Raw genomic sequence first — 26,047 nt, forward strand, 5'->3', positions numbered from 1 at the left:
TATTTAATTTCATTTAAATGCTGCTTGTATGCACACCCGGCAAATTTTTCAACAATATCGCGCACCAATCGGCCCGCGTGTTTGTTTCTGGCACAGGCAAGTACGGCGCCGTAGAGCAAAGCCCTCCTCTTCATGAATCGCCGCAACCAGGATGACGAGCCTTTGAATTGCGCCCTCGTGAGTCTAGAGGCACGCGCGATCTCTGCCGCTTTCACGCGGATGCATTCGGCAGTCACAGGCAGCGATCTTGCTCGCAGCTGTTCTCGATACACTACGGTCTGCCCACGAAATGATGTTTTCTTCTGGTTGCTGCAAGTTGTAATACGCAGCTTCTGCCTCCGCCAGTACTGAATGCTCTTTTCGGATACTCCATATTCGCGCTGTGCCGCCAGGTTCCCGTGAGCTTCCTCGTACTCAATCGTGTTTTTCTTGAAGGCGACGGTAAATTGCCGTTAGCTTCCGCTTTGCATCTACTGAAACGCAAAATGGCGGCACTGCTGCTGATGGCGATGGTGATGGAGGCTGTTGACTTCAGCCACCCATTGTTGCAAGACTTCCGTATTTTTTCCGCCAATGACCGGTATATAAGACGGGGGTCGACTTTTCACCATGGTTTTTTGAAAAAAAGTTCGACCTATATTCCGGTTTTTACGGTATCTCCAGTCTCTGTGTCCATTTGCGTGTGGACATAACTTTGGTCACAAATACCTGCTGCACCCTGTATGCGTAATTTCAAATACATGCTCCCTGATTCAAAGGTCAAATGAAATAGAAGGGCATTTCATTTGTTACCTAAAAGTTCAAAATATATACACACACCTATGCAACTTGATTCTCTTAAAAGGAGTCCATACATCACAGTGCTAGAACCACATTTTGCAAGCACAGAAAAAAAAAAAGGTCAACGTAGAGTGTTCGTACAAAAGCAGAAGAGCAGTATGCTAATTTTAGTGTACTGAATGCTTGTTTGCCCTGAAGTGCACCAATCTTCACAACTTCGATCAAAATACTCTTACCTTAATTCCATCAGCACAATATCCACGAACAGCAAAGTCTTGGCACACTTCTGCTTTTGAGCTGACCTTGACGTGCCGATATGGGCAAGGATTATTAGTACATCGTCCTTTCAGGAAGAAGGAACACACGGGCATCTTTTCTGGTGCAACCTTGTGTGAAAATTGGCAATCAGACACTTTGCAAGTGCCACGCAGGTATCTGCAACAAAACTGTTCAGTCAAAAACACACAACATAAACATGTACTGTCACGTAAGAAGGAATTAGTGAATAGCTTCAAGAATACAAAACACATGCTATACTTTTGTACAGGGAATCCTGAGGCAGTACTGCTCTGGGTAAAATCAGCAGCAATACTCCACTGTCACCATCACCTACCCACCCATGTTGACATCAGGACAAAAGCTTCTCCCACTGATTTGCAATTAGCCATGTGCTGCATCAACTGTGACTAACCTATCTTGACAAAGTTCCCAATTTCACCTGCCCACCTGACCCTCTGCATCGCTGGCTGAAAGCAAATTTTGATCACCTATTTCAGCTGAGTATAGGCTGTATGAACCTTATTGCACAAGTTCTCTGTAACATCTTCCTGCTATTCAAACAGCAAAATGCAACATGGATTGCATGTCTGAAACAACAGGATTAAATTTAAGGGCAAGCAACATCGAAAATCTTTTCCTTGGTGTGTTTTTTTATGCTTGTAAATCACACAACATGCACAGTCCATGGCAGCTTTGCCTTCACTGCCACTGACCTAATGCTGTCTTCAAGTACGCTGGCACGCGTTTTTTTCCCTTGTATCAGCGATAGTTCACATGCTAACTTACACCACACTCACACAGGCGAGTTTAGTGAGACTTTTACGAAGTTCACATCCCTTAAAAGAATTACACTTTTTATGCAAGCTGTCACACGGCAAAAAGAAGTGTCATTTGGAAATGATCGCAGTGGTGATGGATGTTGCAGCACCCTGTGGAAATTTTGTTTTCGCGTAAAGACAAAGAATATAATTTTATCGCAAACCTAGTTACTCCAAGTTAATTTTCAGTTGTATTTCCACAGCTGAAAACATGCTGTTGGCTACAAAAAGCATCACGATCCAAGAAAAGTAATACTCCTGCCACAAGGGTGCTTCGAATGAGTTTCCAACAAAATGTTATTCAACAAAATGCAGCCTTCTGCTGCCACATGAATTTATGATACATTCGGCTGAGATACAATCGAGTCAACGGAGCTCCGTAAAGAAATTCAAAATTTTGGAACGCCTTAAAAAAGCGAACACAGCCCACATTGACCAACAGCCATTGCCATCACTTCGCTCCGCCCAAAGCAGCGCCGGACGACTGCCTCAGTTCTGTGGATGCTGATTTTCGTATGTTTGCTCACTTTTTTCTGCTGCTTCTTTAGCAAATATTTTGTGCACTCGCTAAATGAGTGCTTGAAGATCATAGTAAACCACTGAGCACTTACCACATAAGCATCAAATTTCCCCAGGAATACACCGATGAAGAAAAATGCACTCCAGTACTCTAGTTTACAGCGCAGTGCACAAACTGCTAGTGCTCATTTGCATGACATAAAATGCAAGCTGTGTTTTCAGTATGCTACAACCTTTGTCCGTAAAGTTTCAAAACTGATTGATTTTCTTCTCTAGAAATGATTCTCCAAAACAAATGTTGGTGCATATGTGTAGCACCATCTTTTCGGGCTAACCCGAGCTATTTATGTTAATTGCTGTGGCAGCCGCTAGATAGCAGTACATGTAGAAAAATACGTTGTCAAAGTCGTCTGCGCATTCTACTGTGAGTGAATGTGAAGAGATGGATGTCCACCTCGAACAGCGTGTAAACATAAAATTCTGTGTGAAGCTTGGCAAGACAAGCACACAGACGTATGAGCTCCTTCGTGACGCTTACGGCAATGAGACATTATCACGGGCACGAGTTTCCGAGTGGCACAAGAGGTTCGTTTCGGGGAGAACGTTGGTGGAAGACGACACAAGGCAGGGGCGCCCTTCAACCTCACGGAATGAAAACAATGTGGCTCGAATCAGGGAAATTGTACAGCAAGGCCGCACCCTTACAGTCCACATGCTATCAGATGTTCTCGACATTAATCAGACAACATGCCACCAAATTTTGCGTGAGCACTTGGTGAAACGAAAGCTGAATGCCAGACTTGTGCCGCACTCCTTCACACAGGACCAGAAGGACAAGCAAGCATCAGTGAGTGCTGATTTGCTCTCAGAGGCAGAGAAGGATGCTGCATTCGTCGACAGCATCATTTCTGAAGACGAAACATGGTGTTTTCAATACCATCCTCAAACAAAAAGGCAGGCGCCGAATGGCGGTCCACAAGCTCTCCGGCGTCGAGAAAGGTGCGGCGACAGAAGACCAAAACAAAGACGATTCTGATAGCTTTTCGATGCCAGAGGTGTCACACACCACGAGTTCGTCCCACAAGGGCAGACGGTGAATCAGGAGGTTTATATCCGCGTGCTCCAATACATACGTGATGCGTTGCGACGCTGTCACCCTGACTTGGGGCATCTGAACAATGAAGCCTTCTCCACGATAACACAAGGCCGCACACTGCTCTCAGCATGACAAAATTTCTCGCCAAGCGCAGCATTACTATACTTCCCCATCCGCCATACTCGCCTGACCTCTCCCCATGCGATTTTTTTCCTGTTTCCTCGTGTGAAGAGAGCCCTAAAAGGTCGCTGGATGGGGCGCGTGGAGGCCATAAAATCGCCACGACAAAGGAGCTGACAGCCCTGCCAAAAGAAACGTTTTCCAACTATTTCCAAGAACTCAAGAAGCGTTGGAAGCTGTGTATAGACTGCAGTGGAGACTACTTCGAAGGGGTGCTGCACAAAAGATTTCAATGTTAAACGCATTTTTTTTTTAATGGACTCAGTCTCGGAACTTTACGGTCAAAGGTTGTAAATAATCTCATTCTCATTTTCGTACCGGTTGTACCCTTGTTTGCTTAAACATTGCGAAAAATCTGTAGGAAATGCAAAAGTGATCGCACACCTGGGGAACACCTGTTAGGCTGGTTGCTGACATCGCGTAGTGCCGGCGCTTCTTGCTAATTGACCCTGCTTCCTCCAATATGACAAATATTTAATTTTAGATCACTTTATCCAGAAATATGTTTGGTGACCGTTCGCATTAGCTGAAACAGCCTTATTAGTAATCCACAAGCGATGACGACTGCTGAAGAACAACATGAACTGGTGGGCGAGTTGGTCAGACATAGTTCTTGTAAACCAGCACAACGGCTCGAAGCCAAACAGAAAGGGACAAAACACAGCGCTGAACCTCAAGAACTTGCATATCCTTATGCCGTGGCTAACTGAAGGCTGAAAGCCCACAAACAAGCCCAGCACCTCGGGAGGCAGAATGCGCTTTCGAATGCAGAAGCCAAGCATTCGCGATTTACACTAAGCATTTGCGATGACGGGTATGAAACGAGACGGTTCGGTGAGACAGGACGAAGAAATAGAGCCCCTTGTACAAGAAATAAAGCTGTACAACATGAACTGGTGAACTGGTCTGCAGCAAGTGTCACCAAAGCACATCGTGTGGCATTGCGCTGACACTTTAGGCGAAAGAGAGATACTGCACATGAAGCTAGCTACGAAGCTTGCCATTGTGTTGATCAAATTTATCATCAATGTCGCTCATTGAAAGTGAACCTAAATGTGCCCATGTGACAGGGGTAAAACAACACAGCATGTGACTTTTCATACTATCAACGCCACTGTGCAACACACCTGCACGTAGCTGCTGGGTAAGAGATTGCGGCCCCTACAGACTTTAACGTGATAGCATTAGAGCGGACGTTCGGCGGAAAAGCCATGCGCATTGTCACACTAATTCAGGATTGGTCGGCATAGGTTGTGACGTCAGACCATATTCAACCAATGAGAGAGAGATGCTGCTCGCCCGATGTCAAGGTGGATGACAGGTGAGGGTTGGCACTGTGCCAGCTGCGCAGCAGTCGGAGCATGTGGGACATTTTTACTACTCTATGCTTGGCACATCGCGTCACGTGATGGTGTGTGTGACGTGGCTGTGGGGGTAATAGAACAGCGACAGAGCGCTTGTCAGTCGTGTCAGCAGTACATTTGTGTAAAATGAAAGAGGCTCCAAGACGGATGCCTGCATAGCCTACTGGTACTTGTGGAGTTGCAAAGGAAGGCTAAGTGACTTTTAACGCTATTAAGTTCAGTTTCCTAAGGGTTGGTTATTAGTTTGCAAATTTTTTTTCACTTTACACCCTTGACAGCATTCATATTTCACCTTTCTGTCAGTTGGAGCTGTAAATGTGCACTCTCGCAACGTCAGCATTTCAGTGTTCCATGCAGTGAACAGACAAAATGCAAATGCGCTTAAAGATGTAAACTGTATAGTGTTAGGATCCTCATGCCCATAGACTACACAGAGGTGCATTAGCGCCAAGTGGCTGAAAGTCAAAAAGACACATCCTTCACTGTTCGCATCTGAACCACCACAGTTAGTACATGCACTTAACATGTTAAACCATACACAGGCTGTGCCAATGGCTTGATTCAAGCTGTCAAAAATACAAAATTGTACTCCTTGCACATGCTGACAGCATTAAAGATTTTCACAACAGCAATACAACAAGAATGTTTCAACACTGTCATATTTACAAGCACCATAAGCTGCTGTAATGCTGCTTAATAATTACAATCGTATTTACTGATGTTGAAAATGCCTGGTCATTCGGAACATTTTAAAGTCTGCTCAGAGTTATTAGTACATCATTCCTTAAGCTAGCTTTGGGTTATATGGCACCTTACACCAATAAAATATAACAAGAGTTCAAAAGGCAAGACACAATCCAGAATGCTGGGCTAGTTTCTACTTACCTAGTGCATACAGCCACCTTTTCAGGATCATGAATGTAGCCACAGCTGTCTCCCTTATTGCAGCGGCCAAACCGATTGAAGAAAATGCAATATGATTTCCACTGTAGCCTCCGACTAGTGTTGACTGTTCGCACCCTCTGAATGCTGCGGTTAACTGCACGACTGCAAAGCAAAGAAAAAAGATGTCAATATGCAGTCAGCACAGGATGGCTTCGGAGCACTCAACCTGAGGTATGTTCTTGTCTCTGCAGATGGCGTTTGTGAAAGCACTCCTGGCTTCTGCTCAATGTAGGTCTGTCCACCAACATCGATGCGAGTCAGCCCACTTGCAAATGAATTACGTCGTGGCTGTGAAATGCGGCGAAGGACCTTGCCAGTTTTATCCATGGTGTAGACAGAACCCCGCACCGTGATTATTCGCTCATGACATGGAGAGGCTGCACAGACAAAAAGTGTAGCAAATACAATAGAAAAAAAAAGGGCAGGGAAAAGCCACTGAGCAAACTCGTGTAGTAACCTTTGCAAGCCACTGGGCTCTGGGAAAGGGACCTCCTGAATTCCCTTGACAACTTGTTCCTCGAGGCTTTGTATGTAATATTTCCAACCTTGATGTAGTGGGAATGAGTGGTATTTAGGTCTGTGCTTGATTTCCTAAAATGAAATCAAAACAGATGAAGATGCAATGTACAGCACTGTGCATATCGTAATCTGGATCAGTGAAAATTATATACCCAGTCATTTTCCTCTTCTGGCCATGAAAATAATGGGTGCTTGAATAGGATGGAGGCCAGAACCGTTTCATTCCAGACATGGCTGCACACCTCTCTGCACAATAACAGCACAAAGCTAAGTATATGCAATCCTCAGTTTTCAAATTAAAGATGACATTGCTTAGTTTTCACACTCCAAGCAGAACTCACGACAATCGGGTTAAACCCCATTTCTAACCAATAAAGAAAGCGCCTTCAAGACAACAACTAAACAGTGCAAATAGCCGGACGCCACACAGAAACTAAGACACACCAAGAATAATTTCTAGAATGACATTTTCAGTTAATTTTGATCACTTTAAATCTCTTATAATGCTTTGTTTCCACAGTGTGGCTTCACCTCAGGTTAAATTCCAAAAGTACCTCTTAGCAGCAGGTAATGAATGACATCTTATTGGCATCACTGTATCGGGCAATACCAGTGTTAATAACACCCTGCATCAGTAAAACAGCGCACTTCAAATGGCCACCGTGATGTTGAAAGAATGTTTTCGGAAATTACACACAAAGGCGGGCAGGCTTAGCACATACATGCTATACTGTGCATGAGACTAACATATAAGACAAAACGATAGCCATAAATGAGAAGCAAGATATATCCAATTTAGCAATGTTTCTTTGTCGTCTACCATTTACAGATTATGAAAATAATAAGCAAGAAATTGAGATAGTGAAAAACTAGGTACTGCAAAAAAAACAAGCACTAGCATCTATTTTTTCTGGCAAGACTAATTCCAGAAAATCTGCATTATTGAAATATTTCTTGACCACACTTTGTGACCAACTTTGCCATCAAGAAACAGAACCCAGTTTTTACTTCCAAAATTCTAAAAAAAACTTTAAAAGCAAAAATGAAGCGCCCGAAACACACATACACCCAATATGCATTTGGATTTCCAACTTAATATTGGGAATACACAAAAAATTTGCTTTTCATGGTTAATACAGTGAACTCATTAATTTGAACTTTCAATTATTCAAACTGATAACTTGGTTCTACCAACATGAAGTGTATTACAAAGGCCCCGAAAATTTCACTCCACATAAATCAAACTATGGTCCACTCTGAGTTCTAATAATCGAGAGTCGACTGTACACTGTTTCCCTGAAAACCTTTTACAAATATGTGATGTTGTTAACATTACGAAATGGTACATCTGAAATGAGCTCACCTCACACTTGTCACTGGTGCTGTGCAGCTCCCAACAATACTGTAACTAGACAGTCCCCAGCTACATTCAAGCCAGCAAAACATGCAGTATTGCTTCTGTGCACTTCAGACATTTGTGCTACAGTTTCCATGCACTCATCTCAAAGTCTCAAGCAAGCATTAACATATATAATAGTCAGCACTTCAACAGTAACGTTTACCACAGCAAATCTAGGTTTGACAAATGCAGCACTTTAACGTTTACCACAGCAAATCTAGGTTTGACAAATGCAGCACTTTCAAATATAAAACTATCACATAGTCAAAACAGTGGCACTAAGCAGGGTATTGACAAATGAAACATACCAAATTGCAATCGCTGTGGCCTCTGCAATGAAGTTCTAGACTTGTTTACATTGTTCAGCTTGTACTTTTTCACAATGCGCCTGGCTCCAAGGCGAGTGAGGTTTGAACTTGGGCTCTTGATTGGTGTTGCAGCTTTTGCCCTGTTTCGTATCAGCCTGTAGGTGGACACAAGCGGTCGCGGACTCTTCATGCTGGGGTTGCTTGGTGCAGTGCCAAAACGACCATTTGAGCACGCCGTGCCATTTGTTTCACTCTTCCTTCGGTACACGTATCTGCCTGACGGCGGACGTTTGAAAGACGTGTGGCATGACAAGGCCGTGCAGGTGACAGTGGCTGGCGGAACGCTTAATAGCTTTCTTGCTTCTAATATTCCAGGCTTCAGCTCTGGCTTCTCAGTGGTGTTCGGCCTAGCATGTAGCTTCGTCAAAGTGTACCTACTCTTGTGCACAACTGTTGAGCGGGATCTCGGTTGCGGCGTTCTTTGTAGACCGAACGTATTACGCACAATAGAAGAGTCCTGGCTGCCAACGTTTTCGGTACTCCTAGTTGAACAGTGCGGATCCACTTTCAGTACGTTGGTAAATCTTCCTCCTGAGCACACTGCGCTACGAGCACGAGTTACAGGTGCGTTGACCTTTTTATAACGACTTAAACTTCCTATTTGCGTGCTTTCTTGTGTTTTCGTCAAGAAATGATGGCTGTCAATCAGACCTAGAAACAGAGTCGGCGAATAATTAGCTCACACAATCACGCACAGATAATTATTTGCCTTTAACTGGCGACTAGGCACTGCAAAAACGCGTTATGCAGCTGAGTCGGCGAATAATTAGCTCACACAATCACGCACAGATAATTATTTGCCTTTAACTGGCGACTAGGCACTGCAAAAACGCGTTATGCAGCTGAGTCGGCGAATAATTAGCTCACACAATCACGCACAGATAATTATTTGCCTTTAACTGGCGACTAGGCACTGCAAAAACGCGTTATGCAGCTGAGTCGGCGAATAATTAGCTCACACAATCACGCACAGATAATTATTTGCCTTTAACTGGCGACTAGGCACTGCAAAAACGCGTTATGCAGCTGAAACCACTTACGCGAAAGATACGAGATTTCGTCCTGCAAAGCTTTCTTCTCGTGATCAGTTTGGGCCATCTTGACAGCTGGACGCAGTCAAAAACGCTCGAAGCCTTATAAAAGACTGGAAGGAACCTGTAAGTAGTGCAATCGAAATTACTGCCAGAGATTTTATGAGCTAAGGCTACGAATGGATGCAAAGCCCGGACTCACCTGCGATGGTGCCAGTGGCTTCGAAAGCATAATCCGCACAGATACAGCTAAGAGACCTGTGTGCTTCACGTTTTATCTCACGCCAATATTGCACGCTGTAACACTAGCCTAGTAGCAAGACGACAACGGCACCAAATACGTTCGCAGCTGCGCATGCTGCTCGCGCTACCAGCTGCTGCCAACTCCAGCCGTTGCGCCGCCAAGTTCGCCAACATCGGATTGGACTGGATTCAGAAATTTCCACCCGGCCGTACCTCGACTGTTCATCTATCCATTATTGTCCTAAAAACATAAGCGATGAGCTCCTTTTCTGCTCCTTCTTGAACAAGCGAACATTCAAAACATGGTCGTAACGAAACCTTACGGCATGAAACAAAAATCTGAGAGCACGTGCTGTGAAGGCAAATCATAGTGTGCCTTCGTAAGCGTTCGACCTCGAGTGCAGGCTGCCCACTGAAAAATAAAACGGAGATGCGCCTAGCTCCGAACGCCGAGTCCACAAAGGTCTGAGTAGGCCTGAGTGAAACACTCGGATAGTCGGTTCGAATACCTGTCGCGAGCTAGCCTCCAACCTGACTACGAATACGAGAGTTTGAATACGAGAATTGGTTTTGAGGAAAGGAAATGGCGCACTCTCTCTCATCTCGCTGGCCACCTCAACCGCGCCTCAAGGGAAGAGGTAAGCTCCTGGATGGTCCACTCTTATGTTGTCGGTTCAAATTCCTGTCGCAAGCTAGCTTGCGTAATTGAGAGAAAATCGAGTAAAAAATTCTCTCCGTCTAATCGCATGTTTGTTCGGGCTCAAATTTCGCACAGAGGTCGCATTTGGTCGCATATGGGATGGGCGTCTTTCGAGAGCAGAGAGGCTAGCAGTAAGATAGCATTTGAGGAACGATTGAGAAAGATGGAGGAAAAGCGGTGGGCTAGGAAAGTTTTCAGATACCTGTATATAAAGAATGTTGACACGAAATGGAGAAAGCGAACTAGAAAATTGACAAGCAAATATCTGGACAGCAGTAAGGGGGAAAATCAGCAATTATCGGTTAAGAAAAAGGTTAAAGAAACAGAGAGAGCTTTGTGGAAAACAGGGATGCTGACGAAATCGGCACTGGAAACATACCGGACCTTTAAACAGGAAATTGTCAAAGAAAATATCTATGATAATTGTAGGGGAAGTTCTTTGTTGTTTAAGGCCAGGACTGGAGTTTTGCGGACTAAGACGTATAGAGTCAAGTACCAGGAGATAGACACTTTGTGCATTGCGTGCGGAGAGGAGGAGGAAACGGCTTAACATTTGATACTTTTTTAAAAAGGCTTCACCCTACAGTGGAAGGCAGCGGGGCTGACTTACCCAAGGCATTGGGGTTTAGGGATAGTGAAGGGAAAGTGGATTTTAAGAGGTTAGAAGTAACCAAGCGAAGGTTATCTGATTGGGGGCTAAAAGCAAGACAGGAGTAAAATTTCACAAGACATGGCTAGGTGGCTTGAGCCATCGCCCGATGTAAAGGGTTCAGCCGTATCCATCCATCCATCCATCCATCCATTGTTTTATACTACATTTAGGTGGGGTACTTGCCTGATTCCCTACACTACGGCACCTCTTTCTTCCTTTATTAGCTCAGTCCCTCCTTTATCCCTTCTCTTACGGCGCGGTTAAGGTGTCCGCCGAGATGTCAGACAGATACTGCGCCATTTCCTTTCCCCAAAAAACCCATTTTCAATCGAAAATATCCATCTGCGGTGGCGGCGGACCGAAACGGCAAGCTTTCGCATCAAGGGGGAGAAAGCGGCTGTGCGGTTGGTTTGAAAGTGCTTTCTCGGCTATTTTATCAAAATTGGGCGCAGAAAACGACGCTGCACAAACTGCCCCCCCCCCCCCCCCGCAGCCGCCCTGCCCGCCCTGCTAGGTAGTGTGCTCGTTCGTTTGGATCAATGCCTCTTGAAGAACATGGATAGATGGATGGGTGATAATGGCTTTATCCTTTGTAACTGGAGGTCGCTTGCGCCACCTAGCCTATACTTCTCCCAATGTTAATTGATTTTTTCCCCCTAAAATGTCTAGTTTGGCTATCTTTTTCCTCTCCAAATTCACCCCTCTCTTGATTTCCCCCTCCAATCTTTCAACCTCCCCTTCGTCAATTTCACGCTTTCATCATCCACTCGCCCGTCCTCCCCAGAAAAAAGCTGTTGCTGTTCCCTCGGGTAGGGCTGGGCGTAGTTCGGCGCACCTCAAAACCAAGTGCTCTGTGGTCTCCGTTTCCGTTTTACAGACAGAGCACAAAATATCCACTTCTTCAAATTTGGACCTATACTTTTTTGTTCTCATAGCCCCTGTCCTAGCCTCAAAAGCAGTGAAATGCCCCGCGAGTTATCAAATAACCGCTCTTTTTTTTGATTTCCTGTTTTCGTGTCCTTATATACCTAGAGAGAGAGAGAGAGAGAGAGAGAGAGAGAGAAACAACTTTATTGATTCGAGCTCGACGTCTGCTTAGACGCCGTCGATGGGAGTGGTTCCCTCTTCACGGTACCCATATGCTTCCCTAGCCGCCTGGCCCCTGGAGATCAGGACAAGCTGGTCTACCACGGCGGGGCTGGTTAGCAAGGTCTCCCATCGCTCGGTAAGGGAGGGTGAGGGATGGGGTGGGGTAGTGGGGCAGGTAAGAGGTGGGGGATTTCCTTGTTGAAGTTGCATACTCCAATGACATGTTGGAGCGTGCCTAACTGCGCCTTGCAGAAATCACATTCCTTCCCGTACCTTTCCGGGTACATCTTGTTTTGAAGGTAAGGGTGCGGGAAGGATCCTGCCTGTATCTGCCTGTAGATCGCTTGCTGTTCTCTGGTAAGCGATTTGTGAGGATCGGGGTAACGTCGCCTCTCCGTCTTGTAATAGTTCGTAATGTCCTGCCACCTCTGGAAAAGACGTCTCAATAGAGGCGCAGGTTACGAGCATATCCCGCGTCGTAACTGCCAGCGTGGCTTTCGATGAAAACTTGGGTAATGAAGCGTCTGTGAAGTGAGTGACGCCCTGTTCTTCTTCTTCTATTTGATGTAATGTCTCCGTCAAAGCCGCTATACGAGCCGCTCTGCGGCCGTCGTTACGACCCGGCCTCATGTTTCGAGGCAGCGGTTTACTGTAGATTTTATGCGCCCACAACCTGGGTAACGGTCCCGTTTCCTTCCGGTCTGCCTCTTGCCAGCCCAACTTGGCAAGAACGCGACGTCCCGCCGAAGTTTGACTGAGCCGGACTCTTTGATTAGACAGATGAGCTTCTATTAACTCTTCAACGTTGTTGTGCTTGGCCATGCCGAGAAGCTTGTCGGTCGAGGAATGCGTCGGTATGCCCAGCGCCATCTTGGTTGCCTTGCGTATAATAACGTTCAACTGGTCCTGGTCTTTCTTGAGTAACTTCAGGTACGGCGCCGCGTAAACGATGCGCGACGTCACGAAGGCCTGGACGAGCGTCAGTGCATCGTCCTCCTTGAATCCTCTTTTTCTGTTCGAACGTTACTCTTCTGATCATGCGCGAAATTTGTTCCGTTGAAACCTTGATCTTGTCTATCGACGCCCCCGCCTTGCCGTTGTTCTGGAAGATGACACCCAGAATACGTGCTTGCGTGGTTGGCGTTATGTTCGCCCCATCGATGGTGATGCGGATGTTCTCTTGGTCTCCTTGCTTTCTTCTGGGCTTGATGACGAGTAACTCCGACTTCTGGGGCGAGCAACTGAGGCCGCACGATTGAGCGAACTCGTGCACGGTCTTTGCCACTCTCTGAAGGGTCTCCTCCATCCAACTCTCCGACCCTGTCCTCGACGTCCACACGGTGATATCGTCTGCGTAAAGAGCGTGATCTGTGCCCTCTATGTCTTGAAGCAAAGTCGGGAGAGGGAGGAGTGCCAGGTTGAAGAGAAGCGGCGAAAGAACCGACCCTTGCGGGGTGCCTCTGTCTCCCAGGGCTATTGGTTTCGACTTCTCCTCTCCAATTTTGATTGTTGCCGTTCTGTTGGTTAAGAAATCCTGCACATACTTGAAGGTGCGCTTCCCGCACCCCGTTTGGCGCAGGTTACGGAGGATACTTTCGTGTGTGACGTTATCGAAGGCCCCCTTTAGATCGATCGCCAGGATAGCTCTTGGCGTATGAGCCTTCGCTTGCTTGATAACTAGCTCGTGTAGTTGCACCAAGACGTCTTGCGTGCTCAGGTGCCTCCGGAATCCGTACATAGTCGGTGGTAGCTGATCAGTTACGTCCAAATGTCTCTGTAGTCTCTTGAAAACCATACGCTCGACCACCTTTCCCACACACGACGTGAGGGAGATGGGGCGCAGGTTGTCGACGTGGGGTGGTTTCCCCGGCTTGGGAATGAAACGCACCTCCGCTTCTTTCCATTCTTTTGGTAACGAACCCTTCTCCCAGGACGCGTTGGCGAGGTTTAGCAGTTCAGCTCGGCTTTTGTCGCTCACATTTTTTAGCATCTTGTATGTAATGCCGTCAATGCCCGGCGCGCTGCCTTGATTACTTTCATCGATGGCCGCAACCAGCTCCAGCTCGGTGAAGGGTTCGTCCATCTCGACGTTGCTTTCCCCTTCATACTCGTGAGTCGGGTTACCGCTCTTCTCGGTCGTGAGGTATTTACTTGTGAGTTCACTAATGAGCTTCTCCCCGTCCCCGTCGTAACTGTTGATCGTTCTCGTGAGGTCTCGAGCGCATGCGCTCTTGCTTTTTAACGGATCTATGAGGTGCCGCAACAGCTTCCAAGTCTTTTTTGTAGACAGTGTGCCTTGCAGTTCGTCACACATCTTCATCCAATTCTCCCTGCATAGCTGCTTCGCATACTCGGCCGCCTGCTTGTTGAGCGTATGTATACGTCCGCGAAGCTTCTTGTTATGTCTTTGCCTCTTCCACCTTCGAGTAAGACCGTGCCTGGCCGCCCACATGTGGCTAAGCCTGCTGTCTGCGAAGGGAACTTTCGTAGTCGTAGTAATCTTCTGCGTAAATTTCTTTACAAACTCGCGTTGCTTTTTGGCCCATGCCTCATACGTCTTGGTGTCTTGGTCCTCGTCCGCGCCTTCACTAGCTGCGCTTCTACGTAACCGGTCCCAGTCTGTGATGTTGGCTTGACCCAGTTTCGTCTTGATGTCGGTCCTCCCGAGGGTTACACAAATGATGTCGTGATCTGAGCCAAGATTTTCTCCCGTGGTACGCCAAGTAACGTCGAGGTTCCCCCGAATTAACGTCAGATCAGGAGTGGTGTCTCTGACCGTGCTAGTGCCTGTCCTGGTCGCTACGCCCGGTTCATTAAGCACCTCCATGTCGTGATCCTCTATAGCTTTTACCAATTGGTTTCCTCTTTTGGACGAATATTTGTAACCCCACATCGTGTGGGCAGCGTTATTGAAATCTCCTAGCACTAAAAGCGGTCTTATTCTTGCTTTAATGCAGTCTAATATGGTGCCTTCAAAGTCAATGACCCTGCTGGACGGTCGATAATACGCATTCAGGACGAAAATGTTCTTGTCACCCCCCACTCTTCTGCTGTGTATTTCGATAAGCGTATGTTTGCAGCCTCGCTGAGTGGTCACGTGCTGTGTAGCTGCCACGTTGCTGCGGACCAAGATCGCAGTACCCTTTTCGCTGGGGTCGATATACGTAATGTATCCCGCGAGCTTGGCCCGGCCGTTGGTCTCTTGTAACGCTATGATTTCCGGTTTCTGGTCCAATTTATCTACGTAAAGTTGTAACTCCCCTATCTTGTTTCTAATACTCCGGCAATTCCATTGAAGTAACGTCGCAGTCTCTTTCTGCTTTCCTTTAGACTTCGTCATTTTGTACTTTTTGAGCGGTAGAATTGCGCACGGAACCAACTTTTCGCGGGCTGACCCGTAGATTAAGTCGTGGTGACTTCATCTTGGCAACCGTGAGATGCTTATTTTTCGCATCTAACGTCATGACTCTAACGGAGAGTTGGCTGCATTTGGCATCCACATTATCCATTCTAACTGTTAGGCTGTTCACTTGCGCAGACATTTGAGAAACTTAGCTGGAGATTTGCGTAAGCATGCTCATGACTGACTTCATTGTCGGAGGAACAGCAGCCTCGACCTTCTCTTCCTCCATGGCAACATCTGCCGTTTCTGTCGGTGGAGCTTCCGTCACAGACTGCGTCAACGCCGGTGGCGTGGTCGGCTTCGTCGCCGCCGGAGCAGCGCTGGTGGTGTCTCTCTTGTGTACTTTCCTTTTAAGCACACTGACATCATTATCACTGTTCGTTGTTCTACTGAGCGTCTCGATGCGCTCCATCATAGCCTGAATCTGATCGCTTTGGCTCTTGATTTGATTATTCTGCCTCTCTATCATCTGTTTGAGTTCCAGACAGTGTCTACACTCGTTGTCTTTGGAAGGGTGGGAGGAGCGGAGGGGAGGGAAATTGCTATTGTCGAGAGCGACGGGAGACGCCGCTGCCCAGTCCACCTGTTTCTCGGCGCCGTTGCTCCGCCGGGTCTTCGACTTGGACCGCGAACGAGATTCGCGCCTGCGAGCCCCAGCTGCCGATGGTGACCTGGTATCGCTCTTGCTTCCCCCTCGTCTTGTCTGGGAGCGGCTGCGACGCCCGTCCGGCGCCTGCCACGCTGGCCCCCTCGGCTGCTGCACCTCTTCTCGTTGCTGGCGTTCCCAACGCCGTTTTAGAACGACGTATGGTGTCTTGAATCTCGCTTTACACTCCTTGTCCGCGGTGAGGTGGTTGCCCCCGCAGAGGCTGCACTTGGGGTTAGTGCAAACGTGGCTTTCTTCGGGATTATTCATGCCGCAACCACGGCATATCTTGTCTTCGAGGTTAGGACAAACGTCCATCCGGTGACCGAGGCGACCACACAGGTAGCACATATCGATCTGCTTGCGATACAGCGAACACTCGATCAGCAGGTTGCCGTATCGGATGTAGTTCGGGACCTTGTCGCCGTCGAATGCGATGACCACCGTCGTCGTCTTGCCGATGCGATTGGCTTGCAGAGCAGTGGGATTATAGTCTTGAACGATGTAGTCGTTGATTTCTTGAATAGTGTCCGTCATCGGAACACCCCTCATGACGCCCTTAACGGTGCCGTGGGGGGCGGTCTCGTAGGCGCTTACGTCGTGTGCCGTGCCGCTGATAGTGAGGTTTCTGACTGCCAAGTAGCGGTCGGCGTTCTCTCGGTTAGGCGTACTGATAACGACTATGTTTTGCTGTTTGTTCGGGCAGATAACATCTTGCGTCACCTCCTCGCCACTCACGTTCGCAGCTGCGATGATGGCTCGGCTGATCTCGAATCTAGATACTTTCCCAAGGTTCAGGCCTCCCCTGGGACGCATGACGATCTTGTTATCTTGCCTCGGCAGCTCAGGCATTCTCGCTGCCTTGAGTAGCTTGCTCTTGAAATTTTTCCGCTGCGGGCGACGATGCCCGGCAGCCGCCGGCCCCCCGTTCAGCGGCGTTAGACTTAGCTTGCTATCTTGCTCCTGGGTCTTCTCTCCGGCGACACGCCAGCCAAACTTCTCGGAAACTTCCTCCGGCGTGACATCTTCACCCTCCACTTCGACACGCATAGCGGATGCCATTTTCTTGAAACACTGCGCCTCTAGAGCCTGGGTGAGGTCGATGACCCCGCCGGAGCACGCCTAAGCACGGGCGCTAGGCCCTGCTATCTTTAGGTTTAGCTCGCAGCGACACGGTGCTCGTAGAAGGACCCTTCAAAATTGGAAAAAAATGGTTTCCCACCTCAAATTTGGTATCCACACGGTCCTTGTAACGTCACGGATGCTGTTGTGTGAGAACTTGCATGAGTTGGGGTGAACGACTATGCCTTTTGCCGAGAAATCGAGGAGCACATGTGAGACACGTCCAGAGACGCTTCCGCGACGCGCGCCTCTCCGAGCGCCGAAAAGAAGCGCGCATAAATATTGGCGCAAAGGCGAAAAACTAGCAGTAACAGACCACGGACACTGTACAGATAGGCTTAGCGCGACCCAGTCCCGGGCACCTTGAAAGCCGGCGGAGGACGAGAAAGTAGGTCAACATGGCGGCTATCCGCCCTGCACCACTTACCGCGAGGCTTGGCTCGACTGCCTATATACCTAGCCCGTGTGCTGTGAGATGTCAGTGCACGTTAAAGGTCCCCAGGTGGTCTGAATTATTCCGGAGCCCTCCACTACCGCACCTCTTCCTTTCTTTCAATCCCTCCTTTATCCCTTCCCTTACGGCGCGGTTCAGGTGTCCGTCGATATGTGAAACAGATACTGCGCCATTTCCTTTCCTCAAAAACCAATTTTCATTTTCATATATACCTATAGCGCCGATTTTGCGCTCTTTCTTTCCACATCTTTCTTTCTGCCTCCTTTACCTCCGCTTTCACGCTAGTATTTTGCTGAGCCCTATCTCTCACCTGTAAGTACTTCGTTCTTAGATTTCGGGGTCTATTTGTCTATTTTGTGTTAATACTTTTCATGTACAGATACTTGTACACCTTTTTGTCCAACTTGTTGCCTGAAGCATCTCGATTTCAATGGGCCCAGAGATCGCCTCGACATTGCGCAGACTGCGCAGCATGATTGGGTGCCGCGTTGCGCGCGGTGATCGTTCATGATGTTTCATCCTTTTAACGCGACAGAGTTAAGGAGCTCGTGTCGCAGAAAAGCCGGTGTCGGAGCCCGGTATATATTATCAGATTCTAAAACTGCCATACTAAATTTTGCTCGCGGGAGAGTTCACGTCCCTGCATTCCGCATACTGAACTTCCTCGCCGCACACCCGCCCCTCCACATGGCGCTCATATGGGTGCCTGCTCACTTCGGGAATCCGAGGCCGCCAACGATTTAGCCCGAGGTTCTCTCAACCGGGCACCGGCGGCCTCCGATCGAGGGTTCTCACGGGAGCGCATGCATTTATTCAGTGAACTGACGCAGGCCTGGAAAGCCGGGCGTCGGCTCTACCCGCCGCCCCCCCCCCCCCCATCCCCATGCCTCCCTCGACAATTATCACCAGACACTTTGGGGGCGGCTCCAAACACACACCTTGCCCTCCCCTTATATACGCTCGCGCTATCACCAAGTCTATAGACAAACCCCTCCTGTACCTTCTGCCACCACCCCAAAGCCACTCTCGATCACATCTTTTTCCTCTGCCCGGCAGATCCTCCCCCGCGGGGCCTGGAGCACCTTACCACTTGGGAGGCTTGGGAGACCGTACTGTGCTCCGAGGACCCGGCCAAGCAAGCCATCGCCACAGGCCGGGCTGGCAGCGTCATGAGCCTCCGGCACATGGAGGTTTGAGTGTAGTGGGGCCGTGCGGGGGCCCAAGGACCTGCGTGTCCTAAACTCCCCTGTGTCTATTAAAGTTTCACCACCACCGGTGTCGTCGGCGTCGGCCGTGATCGAAAAATTCCTCCTCCTCCTCTTCCTCGCAATCTACGCCACTGCCCCAAGAGATAGCGCTAGGGTGCCTCGATGCCTCGCGACGGCAGCGCCTCCCGCTCGTCTCGTTCCGGCGCAGTAGACTGACTGACTGACTGAAAAACTTTATTTTCATAATATATACAGGGAGCTAGTGGAGCGGTCCTTAAGGGTCCGTTCCTTACAAATGCTAGGTGGGCTGCTCATTACAGCAGCCCGTTGGTGGTAGCTGCTGCTCGGGCGCGCCCGACCAGGGCCTTTTGGCTCGCCAGGTCAGAGCAGCCGAGCAGGGCCGCCTCCCAGTCCTCCCGGGCAGGGTTGGGGATAGGGGGAAGATGCGGAGTTTATTGGCATGCCCACACCATGTGGTAAATGTCCGAAGACTTTTCCCTGCAGTGCGGGCACTTACCTGCGCACGCAGGGTCGAAATGTTTGATTACTGCCGGGCACAGAAGTGTTTTAGTATAAAGGCGAAGGAGTAAGTCTTCCTCAGCCTTCGTGAGGCCCTTGCAGGGCTTAGGAAAGATTGCGTGGCCAAATTAGTAATACTGGATGATTTCCTTGAAGGCAGAAGCCGGATTAGGGTCGGAGTGCGCATCGGGGGGAGGCGAGGCTGATGCCCGGAGAGTGAGCGCGCGGGCAGCGGCGTCGGCCGCTTCGTTGCCCTCGAGACCCGTGTGCGCGGGAGTCCATACTATTGTGCGGGACGCGGGAGCCCCGAGATAATTACTATGTTGAAGAATTTGGTATTCCAAATAGGGAATAAAGCCCCTTTCGATGTTCCTGCAGGCTCCCCGCGAATCGGTAACGATGACCCGCGAGTACTGATCGGCGGAGGCGAGCGCGATTGCCACCTGTCCCGCATGAGTAATGTCTTGAGCTTTGAACGTAAGGCTGTTCACTGCGGTGTTTTGGCGGACGACTGAGGCTGTGTACCAACCCCCATGATGTGGGCCGGTGGCGTCCACGTAAAATACTCCGTGTTTGTTTCCATAGTAGCGTGCCAAGGCTTCCGCCCGCGCGAGGCGCCGGCCACTATGGTCGTCTCGTGTCATGTTGGCCGGAAGAGGGCCTACGTGCAGGGCGTATCTCCAGATTTCGGGGATGCGCACGAGCTCTTCCGTTAGTGTTGGATGGTGGATGTGAAGTCGGGCAAGCAGGCGGCGACCCGACGGCGTCTTTGAGAGTCTTGTGTAGTGGTTTGTCAAGTGTGCTTCTCGGAGCTCCATGAAGGTGTTGACCATCCCCAGGCCCACGAGGCGCTGGTTGGACGTGGTGACCGGGAGGTCGAGAGCACGCTTGTAAGTCTTACGGAGAACCACCTCAAGGGCTTTCTCGTCACATTTGCGAAGATGGAGGTAAGGAGTCGAGTACAAGACTTGACTGGTTACGAATGCGTGAGCCACCCGCAAGGCATGTTTGCACCGTAACCCCCCGCGGTAACCCAGCGGATCATGCGGCCCACCTGGTCCCCCACCTTGCGCAATTTGGCCAGTGTTGTGTCGATACGGCGGTATTTATTGATAAAGAGACCCAGTACTCTGATCTCCGCGTGTTCTGGGATGGGTCCGCTCGCTAGGGACAGTTGGATTTTGGTAGTGCACTTCGGCGAGGGTCGAATGTGCACAAATTCCGATTTGGTCGGGGAGCATTAAAGGCCGCAGCGGCGGGCGTAAGCGTCCACAATCTCCGCCGCTTGCTGCAGGCTGGCTTCAATGTCTCCTACCGATCCGTGCTTAGCCCAGATGGTGATGTCGTCGGCATATAGCGCGTGCAGTATGCCCTCGACACTTTCCAACTGCGCCGGAAGTTTCATCATTGCCAAATTGAATAGTAGAGTTGAGAGGACCGCGCCCTGCAGGGTACCTCTCGTACCTAATTGGTAGGGGCCGTGTTCTTCATCTTGTATCCGGATATGGGATTGCCGGTCGGAGAGAAATTGCCTAATTTACTGAAACGTGTTGTGTCCACAATTGGTTTGGGAGAAGTGCGTCAGAATTATGTCGTGTGTTACATTGTCGAAAGCCCCGGGCCCTTCAAATCGAGGGCGAGAACTACTTTGTCATGAAGGAGGTATTCGACGGGATTCATAATTTCGCGGTCTAGTTAAACCAGGACATCCTGCGCGGACCGGTGCGGGCGGAACCCGAACGTGGTGTCTGCGAATACATTTTGGTTTTCCAAAAACTCGGACAGCCTGTCTCGCACCATAGTCTCCATCAGCTTTCCCGCACAAGACGTGAGAGAGATGGGGCGGAGGTTGTCCGTGTTTATGGTTTTGCCGGCTTTAGGAATGAAGGTGACCAGGGAGGTCTTTCATTCGATTGGGAGGGGTGCCTCACCTTGCCAGATTGAGTTTATATATGCGAGGAGTGTCTCGTAGGCCTGGTCGGGAAGGTTGGCAAGTAATTTCACAGTTATTTTGTCTCTTCCCGGCGCCGTTCCTCGTTTCATTTTACTCAAGGCCGCCTTCAGGTCGTGGAGCCGGAACGGTTGATCCAGCTCCGCGTTCTCAGAAGGGCCGTGCGGGCACGCAGGAATCACGCGGTGAGCGGCGAACAACGCAGCGCGCATCCAAAGCGCGTTCACCACGAAGCTTGCGGCTTGCCGCCCGTTCGTTCGGCGCGGAAGCTATGCTGGCGTTCGTGGCATCGGGTTTGTCGAGAACGATGTGCCGACGAACTACGACTGCAATTTGAGTCCCGTGCGTTTCGGCAAGGCGCCTGGCAGCGCTTATACGTGGTTTGCCGCTCCGCGCGTCCGTTTCACCTTACGTAGCAGAGCGATTTGCCTTACGGTCAAGGCGTCGCGCCGTTCCGTGAACTCCCTGGCAGTGCTGCAACACGCTGTCAGGTTCCATTCTTAAAGCCGAAGCTTGAAGTGTCCTCCAATTTTTTTCGGGCTTTGAGCTACAACTTTTAGTTTTTTTAATGGCAAAAACATGTTTTTGGATGTCTCAGAGTGCAGAAATTTTTTTAAAAGTTTGAGCTGACTTCCACATAATACTGAGAGAGGATCATCAGTTTCGGTTTCGAAATCTAAAAGCGTGCTGTACACGCTGTTCTATTATGCCGTTGGGACCTTTTGTCTGCAGCATAACGAGTAACTTTTGGACGGTTTACAACAAAAGGAACATGTTAGAAACATCCATGTTGCAGCAAGTGCTTGAAGTGGCTAGAAAGGCCGCAAAATAAGTATTTACATTGCATGATGCATGGTTGTACATTGTACTGTTGCCAATGGCAAGAAATCAACTACCTCGGACCAGCAAAAAGGGGAAATATTCCATGAGATAGAATAAGGACAGGAGGAGGTCCGGAATTACCTGAGCTCTCAACTGCAGCTAGGTGACCCGTAGGAAAAAAGGACTGCATGGTGCTCAATGGTTGGAAGCTGGAGACGTCACGGTAACCTGCCTGGGGAGTCATTGGCTCGCAGGGGGCACATCCCGCATATGTAATGTTCTTAGAAGTTCACGAAACGCGCGTCTATTACAATCTTGCGGCGGAGCATTGCGAGAGATATTTCGATCTGGTGAAGCAGATCTTGGAGAGCCCAGCCTGCGCTGTTCCTGGTCATTTTTCCGACGAGCTTTCGCCGAACGGTACCTCCTTGAATAACGTTGACTGGCTTCAAATAAAGCCATGACCCTTGTTGTGATCGGAGGCCCCGACAGCGGGAACAGACGAGCCCGGCAGGCGCCATCGAACTATGTTTGACCAAAGGTGCTGTCGTCCTGAGAAGAGGATTAGGAACGGCTCCTGGCGACGGTGAGCTGTGACGAAAGGCCGAACAAAGGCGCCGGACCCTCCTCGCTCGCTTGCACCTGCGCGGCCAGACAAAGCGGGGGCGGACACGGCTGATTCATCTTACCCTCTGGAATTCACGGGGCCGGCAGGACGCATCTTTCTCACGGAGGGGATCACCGCCTGCAAAGCCAACGACCTTATGCACCTTGTCAACCCGTCGGAAACAGCATTCCAGGACCTCAAGGCGCCAGGATTCCTTATCGCCTGTGCACGTGTTTGTGAGGGCGGAGCGGTCGCGGGGTTAGGGAAGAGACTATGAAGAGTGTCTGCCCATTGGAGGCTTGATCAGCCACCGGTTTCCCTAGCTAGGTGCCCAGGGAATATCCACTGTATTTAAGCCGCGATTTGGCTGGTTTCACAGTACTTCATCTCTGACTTTTGGTCTCCCTGCTTCTGTTGTAAATATGTAAATAAACCTTCAAGTTTACCAACCCTCCTGAAGGCTTCCCTCCGTCGTCTGCAGAGTTCATCGTCATGCGGTGAAGACCTCGGTCCCGATACCCAAGCATATCACCCTCTTCTCTATTCTTTCTGCAAGAAACACAGCTCACTAGGTTCCTGTGGGAGGCACATGCGCACAGTGACGTTGGGAGTATAACACAGCAGGTACTGACCGGACTTCTCCAAAGGACAAGTACGTCCACTGATGAAATATGACAACTGGAACAAGGGGAGTCAGACATGGCGAGCGACTTGTGAATATAAAAAAAACTGCTTGAAGGCACAGACACGTGCTCACTTACAAATAAAAATGGCATGTGTCGGTGCGATGAAGGCAGCGGAAATCGTTTCTTACGGCAGTTTCAAGAATTTTCGGGATTGTTGTACATCTTAGCAACTGCGTTCTTGCCTGTTATGTCAAGTGCATGGTTTGTTAGCAATGGTTTGATGAACTCCTTGCATATAATATGCAGTAGTATATATACATGTGTGTGTGTGTGTGCGCGCGCTCGCGTGTGTGTGTGTGTGTGCGTGCGCGCGTGCGTGTGTGTGTGCGAAGAACTTCCTCGCCTCGAGAAAAAAGGCGAGTCAGGGTCATTCGTGCGGGTAGCATTGGCAACCAGAGCCGCTTCGAGCTCCCGGACAGTGAACGGGTGGTCCAGATCGGGGGTAGGTCCGCCCGAGTAGGCCGGATAGGAAGGTGCAAGAGGGGGCGGGAGATACAAAGAGGCGAGCAGGTCAAAAACATCGGGAGGAGTCCCCTGAGTGAGGGCTTTAGCTTTAGTAGGAGCAAGGGCAGGCTTAGTGCCAAGGAGGGATTTAAAGAGGGACCATGTGGATCGCGAGTGCAATGCACATCCAAAGCGCACTCCAACAAGAGTGCTCAGGGGAGGCGCAGTGGGCGACGATCTCGGCCCGCAGAACAGTGATCCGGGAAGAAAGTTGGGTATTTTGGGGTTGGGAACGGAAGGCGCGCTGAAGACGTTTTCGGCGACGCCATGTACGGAGGAGGTGAGGGTCCGGGTTTAGGATCGGGTGACCATAGCGAACGCGACGGCTACTGCACGTCAGCGCTGCGGAGATGCGCGACGTCCAGTCGTCGTAGGATTGAAAGGAGTCAGAAGCGAGAGTAGTGCGAAAGGCGTTCTAGTCAGTGTGAGCGACCGGATGACATCGAGAGCTGTGGTAAAGAGAGGTGGTAATATGGATGAGAAAGTGGTCACTGTGAAGAGACTCGGCTGTGACCTGCCGGTGAAAAGTGAGCCCCGATAGAAGGTGAGGTCGGGAATCGCGGGGCGCTGCGAGACATTGCCCGCTCGCGTAGAGGACCCAGGAGTATTAAGAAGGGTGAGGTGGCGTTCCTGGGCCAGAGAGTGGAGGAAGTGGCCGGGTTTGAGAGTAGCCCCAGAGTGTGTGAGAGGCATTGAAGTCACCACCAAGGAGAAGTTGGAAAGTAGAAGAGAGAGAGTGAAGGAACTTGCCCAGGGCGGAGAATAAAGAGGAGAAGCGACAGGGGGGTTGTAGAAAGACAAAAGAACGAGTGAGATGCGGGAAAAAGGGTGGTAATAGACCACAACAACTAAATATTTAAGGAGGGTGGAGGGGATGTCAAGTGGCTCGACGAGCACGTCGCTGCGAACATAAATGGATGCAAGTGACGTCGCTGTCGTGGCATGGTAGGCGCAGTGTGCGGGCTATCCGAGTCTCCTGGAGAAGGAGGAAAGGGGGCAGGGTGGGGCGGGTAAGTATAAACTGGTGGAGGGGGGTCTTGTTATGGCAAAGATTTCAGAAGTTCCACTGCACAATCTCGAGGTCCTTTCCAAATTCCATTATGATAGTGTAGAGGTAGAGGATTGGGAGGAAAGGTGTTCCTTCTATTTGGCCCGGGGGGAGTGACTCATGCAGGGAGTGGAGCATAGAAGTGAAGGATTCTAAACACTTGGATTGTGCTTGGAGGGTGGTAATAATCTGGAGAACCGAAGTCTCTAGCTGAACCAAGCGAGTGTGGTGTGCGGGTGTGGTGGTTTCGACAAGGTCAGCCAAAGGGGCGACCTGGGCGGCGGAGGAGGTTGTGGCGAACGTGGCAAGATGCTCATTTAGCTTAGCAAGCTGGGAGGTAAGAGAGGAGGTGGTTGTCTGGAGGGTTTGAATCAAGGCGTGAATCTGCTGTTGTAGGTCGTGGGAAATGCGCTGTTGCTCTCGCTGTTGGCGTTCCAGCATTACGAGCCGGAGATCGAAGGAGCGGCTTTCGTCAGTGAGAGACGGAGAGGGTGTTGTAGTGGAGAAAGGGACGTTGGCACAGAGGACCCTTGAACTATGGCTGCGTAGGAGCCCGGTGTTGACGAAGTTGGAGGTGAGGGAGGTTCACGATTAGAGAAGGAGGGGGGTGGGTTGCGTGGCCCGGCGCAAAGCTGTGCGACGGAGGTAGGTGGCTTTGGCACACTCGCATTGTTTAGCGAGGAGGCAGGGGCAAGTGGGGTCGAGGAAGGGGTGGGTGTTTACCCGGCAATGAACGCACCAGAGTTGGGCACATACGCGAGTGGTAGGATCGGCGGGTAGAGGAGCAGCACAGCGGTTGCACTTGGCCGGAACGCTGTGCTGGGGGCCCTGGTGTGCGCGATGCACCAGAGTGAGACAACGGGTGCATGTGGGTGGCTTGGGTTCAGGGGGGGGGGGGGGCGACATCGGAAGGCAGCGTGTTTAAAATATACAAAATGGGCGATGACGCTACCAGCGAAAGTTGCGAGCACCGACTGAGTGGTGCCCATCATGCGAGCTGCAAGAATATCTGAGGAGAAAGATTGAATATCATGCTTGAGGTCAGCAGGGGTGAAGTGGCCACCAACTTATGAATGACGCCAAGGCATGAGATGG

General features: G+C 49.8%; 1 protein-coding gene, 1 long non-coding RNA gene and 1 pseudogene across 5 annotated transcripts in view; 1 reads left to right on the forward strand and 2 right to left on the reverse strand.

The window, feature by feature from the left end:
* Nucleotides 1-9,716, reverse strand: part of LOC144113303 (uncharacterized) — an 18,047-nt gene extending 8,331 nt beyond the window's left edge. Inside the window, exons 1-8 of one of the 4 annotated variants that reach the window (XM_077646291.1) lie at nucleotides 9,501-9,707; nucleotides 9,308-9,422; nucleotides 8,208-8,918; nucleotides 6,653-6,746; nucleotides 6,439-6,572; nucleotides 6,148-6,358; nucleotides 5,922-6,083; nucleotides 1,017-1,215 (exon numbers count right to left, since the gene is read on the reverse strand). In XM_077646291.1, coding sequence (XP_077502417.1) covers nucleotides 1,017-1,215; nucleotides 5,922-6,083; nucleotides 6,148-6,358; nucleotides 6,439-6,572; nucleotides 6,653-6,746; nucleotides 8,208-8,918; nucleotides 9,308-9,365 — 1,569 coding nt within the window. In that variant the 5' untranslated portion in view covers nucleotides 9,366-9,422; nucleotides 9,501-9,707. Of the gene's footprint in view, nucleotides 1-1,016; nucleotides 1,216-5,921; nucleotides 6,084-6,147; nucleotides 6,359-6,438; nucleotides 6,573-6,652; nucleotides 6,747-8,207; nucleotides 8,919-9,307; nucleotides 9,447-9,500 lie in introns of all 4 variants that reach the window. The other 3 variants (XM_077646293.1, XM_077646292.1, XM_077646290.1) reach the window with 3 other exon arrangements.
* A 278-nt stretch (nucleotides 9,717-9,994) lies between these two features.
* Nucleotides 9,995-18,872, forward strand: LOC144113304 (uncharacterized). The gene is made up of 2 exons (XR_013310724.1): nucleotides 9,995-10,179; nucleotides 18,664-18,872. It is a non-coding gene; the product is annotated as an uncharacterized LOC144113304 (long non-coding RNA).
* Nucleotides 18,873-19,129: 257 nt separating this feature from the next.
* LOC144134107 (uncharacterized) lies at nucleotides 19,130-20,742 on the reverse strand (annotated as a pseudogene).
* Nucleotides 20,743-26,047: the final 5,305 nt, after the last annotated feature.

The sequence above is a fragment of the Amblyomma americanum genome, chromosome 1 (genome assembly GCF_052857255.1).
Source record: "Amblyomma americanum isolate KBUSLIRL-KWMA chromosome 1, ASM5285725v1, whole genome shotgun sequence".
NCBI lineage: Eukaryota > Metazoa > Arthropoda > Arachnida > Ixodida > Ixodidae > Amblyomma > Amblyomma americanum.